The 9105-nt window shown below is 44.2% G+C and overlaps 1 protein-coding gene across 1 annotated transcript; it reads left to right on the top strand.

Annotated features, from left to right (window-relative positions):
• The first annotated feature begins 8198 nt into the window (after positions 1–8198).
• LOC120702015 (circumsporozoite protein-like) lies at positions 8199–8852 on the top strand. Its single transcript, XM_039985793.1, has one exon. It carries the CDS (start codon positions 8199–8201, stop codon positions 8850–8852), a length of 654 nt encoding a protein of 217 aa, XP_039841727.1.
• The last annotated feature ends 253 nt before the right edge of the window (positions 8853–9105 follow it).

Raw genomic sequence — 9105 nt, 5'->3', positions numbered from 1 at the left:
TGCGGCTTACGATAAACCGTTGATTTTGCCCTCTTTTTATAGTGGCTTGGTGATGTGATGTATACACCCAGTCATGATTACGGTCGTAGTAGGTGATGTGATATATGAGCCTAGGGAATCAATATCTCGTAGGTATGACTACCTATGTTGCACCGGCCAGTTTATTAGGTCTCTATCATACTACACATAGAAATCTTTTTTTGAATAACCTATCATAGAAATCTTTTATCCTACACATGCTGTATCAGACGGATGATATATAGAGTCCACAAGCATGAGTTTTTTTTTCTTCAGAACAAGTGGAGGCGGACATGACTGTGTGAAACTTACTAAACAAGAACTCTGGCCTTGTTTGGTTTGTGTTCTAGAGATTCTAAAACAAGGTTTGACCACTAATTAGAGGTGTCAAACAAATATAGTTTACAAAACCAACTCCAGAACTCTTGCGCTAGAAATCCTGACGAATCTAATAAGGTCTTTGACCGCATGATTTGAGGATGGTTACTGTAGCGTAATTGTAGCCAATCATCAATTAATCACCGTCTTTAGATTCGTCGCGAAAAGTTACACTCATCCCTGAAGAGGTTTTGCAAATAGAGTTCATTTAGTCCTTCATGCATGCGAGATTCTCTTCTCGAGAAGCGCATTCTAGAACACTACTAGAAAAATGCACATTCGTCCGCGGCCATTAGTACTGGTCACGGCTTTGGCCGGTACTAACGTGCAATTTTAGTACCGGGCCAAAGGAACAGTGCCCCTGGGAGCCTATTAGTACCAGCTGGTGGCTTCTTCACCAGAGAAGCTCGGGGTTGTTCTTCCCCTTAGAGAGTTGCCGCCATTTTTTCTAGTTTTAGTGAGTGTTCTAGTCATCCAAGTGCGCCAAAGGTTTGCAACTTCATCTTCTCTTCATTGATAGTCTTTATTCTTCATTTTATGCTCAATAGTTAGAGATATTTGTGACTTTTGGAAATAGTGAGAATGAGCATGATTTCTTTGATTTATGAAATGATTTGAGATATATAGAACCGATGACTTGAATGTGAGAGTAGGTTTATTGGCTAGGTTAAATATGGATAATTTATAGACATATTTTTCAATCATTTTCTATATATTAGAAATGACCGTAGTATATTTTTTATTTTTAGATTCAGATGAGCATGTGGATAGTAGAAATTTTTAGATTGAGTGTAGACACATCATGTGATTCTATTCATGTGATTGTAGTAGATATGACCATAATGTGGATAGTTAATTTTTTTATAATGAATTAATGAAAGAATTATAATAGTTTTTTATTATGAATTGATTATTTTGCCACTCTAGTGATGTATTTATTCAGGCTCACATTGAAACCATCTAGAAGCTAAAAAAATCTTTATTTCGAAACAAGTATACGTCGTTAATCTCCATCCAACAGTGATGGCACTACCTTTCGGGGATACACGATGCGCTATATGGACGTCACGAATCGGCTGGTCACATCATCAGCACTTCCGATTAATACGAAGACAGCATTTGACGCAGTCAGCGTTGCCATTGTTGCACTGAGAGCATATCAACGAGCACGCTGCCTGTGCCAAGTGCTGTGTTCCTATTAACCGGAAATGTTGGTGCTGCGACTGGCCGATTGGTGACATCCTTGTACCGCACCGTGCCCCCCCCGAAAGGCATTGTCATCACCACAGGGTTGAGGTTACTGACATATATATTTTCTGAAATAAAGTTTTATTTTTCTACTAGATGATTTCTGGATATTGAAAAGAGTGTTCGCCTGAAACTGAAGGGTGTCAAAATAATTAGGAGATATAGAGATTTATTTCAATTAAATAGATATTTATTTCAATTAATTTATTCAGGTTTTTCTGATTGAGAATTAATGTGATTTTGTATTGTAGTTCACAGACACTTACCAGCAAGTGTGAAATATAAACGAAGTAGTGTTGCTATTGGGGCATTAGTCACATTGTGCCTGCTCTGTTATAGCTCTTTCTACACCCTTCATTATGTAGATAGGGGTGAGGTCATGACCGAAGAAGAATAAGGGCTTAGACAGAGCTGTGGCATAGCACGACACACAATTATGACTAATGCCTCAATAGCAACTCTAATTTGATTACATTTTAGACTTGGTGGTAACAAGGGTACACTTTAATTGTAATTGTGAGAGCAAATTATTGTTTTATTGTAATTGTAATTAATATTTTATTGATGTATTGTAATTGTGAGATTATAGACACTTACCAGCAAGTGTGACATTGTAATTGTAATAGAAATTAATATTTGCATTGTAATTGTATGAGTTTTCTCAATCACTTTGCAAATTAATGTGATTTATTTCAATTAATTTATTCAGATTTTATTGTAATTATAACAATTTATAATCATGTGAAAAGTAATAGTATTTTCAAGTAAAATATGGCTTCAGCAGCTGGAGGGAGTGGCGCCGGTGGGGGTGATCGTTGTCCTTCTGGAGAAAAGGGCACAACTCCAGTAGGTCGTCGGAGCAAGAAACCTAGCGCTTTTCATAGGGCAGCGCTCCGTTATTTGGAAAAAGAATATAGAGAATGTGTGGCAAGAGACGAGGAACCTCTGTTTGACCTTGAGGATTTGTTGTGGCATTACGGTCCGTCACCACCAAACCCGGAGGTTCCAGCTCCGCCATCTTCTTCTGGGCCACGCAAGGACGGTTGAAAACCTATGTGTTGTGCGAATTTTTAAGTTGGATGTCTGTTTTTGGGATGTTTGTGTTAGTTTTTGAATGCAATCTATGTATATGTTGTTGAATAAATTGTGTTGGATGTAATAAAAATATTTGTTATTAAAAAATTATCAAGTTCTTTTTTGCACAGAATGAAATTGCTTATCGAACGAGAATATATTTTTTGTAGATGGATCGACAATAGATGTACGGCCAGCGGTGCACAATGGCGTGGATTAACGGTCTTAAAACATTCCTCGATGCTACTGAGACCCACAAGTCGTCGAAAGGGTTCATGTTGTGTCCATGCCGCATTTGCAAAAATCAAAAGGAGTTCTCAAAAAGACAGACTCTACATGTCCACCTTTTTTAGAAGGGTTTCATGGATAACTATACTCTTTGGACCAAGCACGGTGAACCTGGCGTTCCGATGGAAGACAATGAAGAAGATAATAATAATGACAACATCCCAGACTAGGATCACTTGTATGAAGCTGGTGTCTTTGAAGATGAACCAATGCATGAGGCAGAAGCAAATACTGCAGAAGAACAACAACCACCTGACGAACTAGGTCAGGTCTTAGTCGATGCAAACAGAGACGCTGAAACTTTGAAGGAGTCAAAGAAGTTTGAGAAGATGTTGGAGGATCACAGGAAAATGTTGTATCCAGATTGCAAGCAGGGATTAAAAAAATTGGGCACCACACTGGAAATGCTGCAGTGGAAGGCAGCCAATGGTGTTTCAGATAAGGGATTTGAGGAGCTACTAGGACTTGTAAAGAAGATGCTTCTAGAGGGGAACGAACTGCCCCCAACAACTTACGAAGCCAAAAAGGTTGTTTGCCCTCTTGGGTTGGACGTACAGAAGATTCACACATGTCCTAATGATTGTATCCTCTATCGCGGTGAATACGAGGAACTGGATGCATGTCTTGTCTGTGACGCAAAGCGGTATAAGATCAAGCAAAATGATCTTGGTGATGTCGACGGTGAGCCCGTAAGGAAAAAAGTACCGGCTAAGGTGATGTGGTATTTCCCGATAATACCACGCTTGAAGCACTTGTTCAGAAACAAAACAAACGCAAAGTTGATGCGGTGGCACAAAGAAGAGCGTAAGCAAGATCAGCTGATAAGACACCCTGCTGATGAGTCTCAGTGGAGAAACGTGGATAGACAATTTCCAGATTTTGACAGCGACCCAAGGAACATAAGGTTTGGTTTAAGTACAGATGGAATGAATTCATTCAGTGAGTGGGGGAGCAGTCACAGTACATGGCCTATGACCCTTTGTATGTTTAACCTTCCTTCTTGGCTATGCATGAAGAGGAAGTATATATTGATGCCGGCGCTTATCCAAGCCCCAAACAACCTGGCAATGATATTGATGTGTACCTAAGACCATTGGTTGATAAGCTTTTATTGTTGTGGAAGCCAAAAGGTGTACATGTGTGGGACGAGTACAAACAAGAGAATTTCGGCCTCCGAGCATTGCTTTTCGTAACCATCAACGATTGGCCTACACTTAGCAACATGTCCGGGCAGTCAAACAAGGGATATCAGGCCTGCACCCATTGCTTAGATGAAACCGACAGCTTGTACCTGAAAAATTCTCGGAAGGTCGTCTATATGGGCCATCGTCGATTTCTGCCCCTCAAACACCCCTTGAGAAGAAAAGGGAAACATTTCAAAGGGGAACCAGAAACTCGTGCTAAGCCTATGTTCCATGATGGAAAGCATGTTTTCTCGATGATAAAGGATGTTCATTTAGTGTTTGAAAAGGGTCGCGGCAGCCAACCAGTTCCGAACGATGAAAACGGCCATGCCCCGATGTGGAAAAAGACGTCTATATTGTGGGAGCTACCTTATTGGGAAGTCTTGGAGGTCCGCAATGCAATTGACATCATGCACCTGACAAAGAATCTTTGCGTGAATGTACTAGGTTTCCTTGGTACTTATGGCCAGGGAAAAGATACACTCGAAGCAAGATGCAACCTGAAAGAAATGAAACAACGAGAAGATCTTCAACCTGAGAAGAGAGAGAAGGGACAACACTACTTACGTCCTGCTAGCTACACTCTCAGTAAATAGGAGAAGCAAAGTATGTTTGATTGCTTGAATAGTATTAAGGTACCATCTGGGTACTCGTCAAATATACAAGGAAGATTAAACATGAAGGATAAAAAGTTCACAAATTTAAAGTCTCATGACTGTCACGTCCTGATGACGCAATTGCTTCCAGTAGTGCTGAGGGGTATTCTACCGGAGAATGTTAGATTGGCAATCGTGAAGTTATGTGCTTTCCTCAACGAAATTTCACAGAAGGCAATCGATCCAGAGAAGCTCATACAACTACAGAATGACGTTGTGCAATGCCTTGTCAGCTTTGAGATGGTGTATCCACCTTCACTCTTTAATATTATGACACATCTCTTGGTTCATATTGTCAAAGAGATAAATATTCTGGGACCTGTATTCCTACACAACATGTTCCCTTTCGAGAGATACATGTCAGTTCTTAATAAGTATGTTCGCAATCGTTCTCAACCATAAGGATGTATCGCCAAGGGCTATGGAACAGAGGAAGTCATTGAGTTTTGTGTTGACTTTATTGATGATCTTAATGCAATAGGGGTCCCCATGTCACGCCACAATGGGAGACTAAAGGGAAAGGGCATACTAGGGAAGAAATCTAATATGCACATCCCAGAGAATGAAATCCGCAAAGCATACTTCACAGTTCTACAAAATTCATCCCTCGTGGCTCCATATATGGATGAGAACATGAATATCGTAAGGTCTGAAAACCCAGGGAAGTCTGAGGCCTGGATTACTAGGCATCACATTGATAACTTTGTTGTTTGGCTTAGAGCAAAGTTGATGGGTGACAGCACGATTGCAGACCAACTTCAATGGCTGGCAAGGGGCCCATCAATGATAATCATGCAGTACCAAGGGTACGAGATTAATGGGTATACATTTTACACAAGAGCTCAAGATGAAAAGAGCACTAACCAAAATAGTGGTGTGTGTATAGACGCAATAGGCAATGATGGAAATAAGGATAGCTACTTCGGAGTCATAGAGGAGATATGGGATCTAGAATATGGGCCTTTGATGATTCCTTTGTTTCGGTGCCAATGGGTGAACCGAGCTGGAGTGTCACAGAACAGTCCAAATAATACTAATCAAGTGCAATAATTGACACTTAACCTCAAACCAGAATTACTGCACTCAACCAGTACACTCAGACCGCCTGCGGTAACCAGGATCGATTACACAGGAACTCTCGCCAAAAGATTAGCACAGATGATTACCAGCAATAAAAGCGTTCAAAACCACTTACAACCCGAGTTTATAACAGAAGTACCAACTTAATCTACAGTAAGTGTTTACAAGCTAGTTTTACAATTCAAACCTCAGAGTTCAAACGCAGCGGAAAGTAATTTAGAGTTGAAAACAAGCTTCAAAATGCAGTACGATAACCAACGTCGCAGACAAAGACGAGCTTCACACCTTGCACACTGATGTGAGGCTCACCTGCCCGAACTTCATGGAGAAGACGGGACCCACTCGACCGACCAACCCGGAGGAAGTGGTTGATCGATCCACGAGGCGCAGATCTCCTCGGAGTCCTCCGGAACGCATCCTACTAAAATATATGGCAACAACAAGCCTGAGTATTCTAATACTCAGCAAGGCTTACCCGACTATTGGTATATACTTAGCCGACTCCTAGACATGCAAAGTTGTTTGGCTCTGGAGTTATTTTGCTGAAAAGCTACTAACAGTGAATCCTTACTTTCAGTATTTTAGCTCAAGGTTATTATACAAATACCAACTAGGTTTGCACCAACATCTAGAGCACGCATGGTTGATCACATTATCTTTTCAGAGTACCACAGCAAACATTCTCAGTTCAATCTCATTCCACTTCTTTACTACGATGTGACGAAGTGACCAAGGTTCTCTTAACCGAGAGAGACGGCGAATCGATCCGATTTAACCTTGCAAGGTGGACCTAACACACACGTCACATATAGGCCCCGTCGGACCCTACGTGGCAACCCTTCACATATGCACACCGAATAGCCGAACTGCCCTGCGACCCGGGACTGCTAGCCCCAGCGATACCAACGAAGGGTCAGCCATGAGTTTGTATACTAGCTCCACTGGTGAAGACAGTATCAAGTCCACCTACCGGTGCACATATGGTACTGAGCTTACCGGTTTCTACTACCTCCTACTTCTGGTATGTGGTTAGTACTGTTCAAACTTGGTCAGCATGGCCAACAACGGTACGGTCCTCAATCGACACAGGAGGAGGCTCACTTTCCATTCATTCCATGCCCAGAACCAACTTTCCTCCGCCCGGTCTCCATTTTCCCTTTCTTTTCTCAATGCTTCATTCTCCAGTAACTTTTCCATAAGTAACAAGACCTATATCTCGCGAGTGACAGGAATCACTCGACTTCTATCGAATCCTAATTAAGCATTGCAGTACTAACGACCTGTATACTAGTAGAGTGACTGAGGAACCTAGGGATCATGCATCTGAGGTTCCAATCAACTCCTAGAAACTTAAATGCACAATAATTATATAACAAATATTTAATATTGAAATTAAGGGTTATGCACAGGGGCTTGCCTTGCCAGTCAGCGGGGTTAGCGACTTCTGGATCTGGCTCGACGGCGACTTCGGCTTGCGGTTCCCCTGCTTGCGGCTCCTGGATCGGCTCAGCGACCAACTCGTAGACGGCTTCGCTCGCGGTGTCCACACGTATGAAAGAATGCCATGCCAGAGTCAGAACCATAGCAGCACATGGATGCTCATGATGTGACGCATTTCGATACAAAGCAAATGAAAGAACCGACAGAGCTGACATGCATCGACTGAGTAGCTATCACAAAGAAAGTAACAACTGAACTATTTGAGTGCGTAGGTGCGGTTCCGAAGTTCAACTCATTTTAGCCTGAAGTATTTTCTTCAAACAACAGCTACTAAACTACTGATAAGGAATGCATAAATAAATTACCAACATTTATTGATATAGAAAAGTATTTCTTTAAGCCCTGGAAAGGAAACCAAGTAATATTAGATCCACAAACATGCACATAGGCTATGCACCTGAAACTTTTTCAGTGGACTACACATACAAAGAGTAATCTACTGAATAAATTTCATAATTTTTAGAGCAATAGAACAACCGGTATTAATTAAACTAGCTTAAACACAACCTGAATTGTTAGCAGGGGCAAAAGTGTCATTTCTCGAGCACAAGTATTTTTCCTCTAAAGATCTTGATCTAAGAAACCCAACAAAATTTAGTTTGCATTTTTCACATTTTTCTATATTTTTCTACACATTTTCAAAATTTTCAGTCGAATAAATAAATACATATGGAAAACAAAATGTAAATGAGGGGGGGCTGACGACTGGGCCCCACCCGACAGGGAGCCCAGCCCGCCCCCCACCTCTGCTTTGCCTGCTCGCGTGTGCGCCATGGCCGTGGCCGGCCATGGGCGGCACCGCGGCGGCGGCGCGTCTCCTCGCCGGCGAGGTCCGGCCGGCGGGGCAGCGGGGCGGTCCGCGGCCAGGACGGGCGGAGGCGCACGCGGGGCGACGGCGGCGCGCAAGGGCAGGGATGGCGGCAGCGCGCGGTGTTCTGCCGGCGGCGGCTCAGACCGGCGGAGGTGCGGGGCGAGCTCACGCCCAGGGAGCCCAGACGGCCCTAGGGCGCGCGGCGGCGCGGCGCTAGCCCGCGTCAGGGCAGCCCGTGGCAGCACAGTCGGCGGCGCAAGGCGGCCACGGCGGCGCAGCGGCGCACCGGCGCCGGCTGCCGCGGAATCCGAGGGGAAAATGGTCAGGGAGGAGGAGGAGGTCGCGAGGAACCTCACCATGCGCTCGAATCGAGCTAAGGAGGGTCGGGAGAGGAAGTTCGACGGGAGGGGTGGAGCTCCGGTGGTGGCAATGGCGGCTAGCGGTCTGCGGGCCCGATTCCGGCCGAGGAGCGGCTCAATCGAGCTCGAGAAGGTGTGGTGGAGCTTCGGGGCGAGGCTAGGGAGGTCGGGGCGCGAAGGATTGAAGCGGAGCGGCAAGGGGGTGGTCGGAGCGGCGAGCGGCGACGAGCTCCGCTTGTGCTCGGGCTCGGCTTGACGAGGACGCGAGGAAGGAGAAGGGGTGGGGAGAAATGGATGAGCCTTGCGAGCGGATAAGGCGCGCAGTGCGGAGAGCAAGGATCGCCGGCGCGCGCGATGCGTGGAGTCGCCAGCGGTCGGTCGCGGCATGGGCTCGGGGCGTCACAGTGAAAGCACAGGATAGCACAGTAACGCGTTTGACCGATTTTTCTCACGTTCGACCAATTGAAACTCAAAATTTTATACAGCCACTTGAAATTTGTCCAAAATAA

This window comes from Panicum virgatum, chromosome 4K (genome assembly GCF_016808335.1).
Source record: "Panicum virgatum strain AP13 chromosome 4K, P.virgatum_v5, whole genome shotgun sequence".
Taxonomy (NCBI): domain Eukaryota; kingdom Viridiplantae; phylum Streptophyta; class Magnoliopsida; order Poales; family Poaceae; genus Panicum; species Panicum virgatum.
This window is presented reverse-complemented; position numbering and strand designations above follow the sequence as displayed.

Coding starts and splice junctions, on each gene's coding strand:
- LOC120702015 (XM_039985793.1), top strand. CDS start 8,199: ATGGCCGTGGCCGGCCATGGGCGGCACCGCGGCGGCGGCGCGTCTCCT.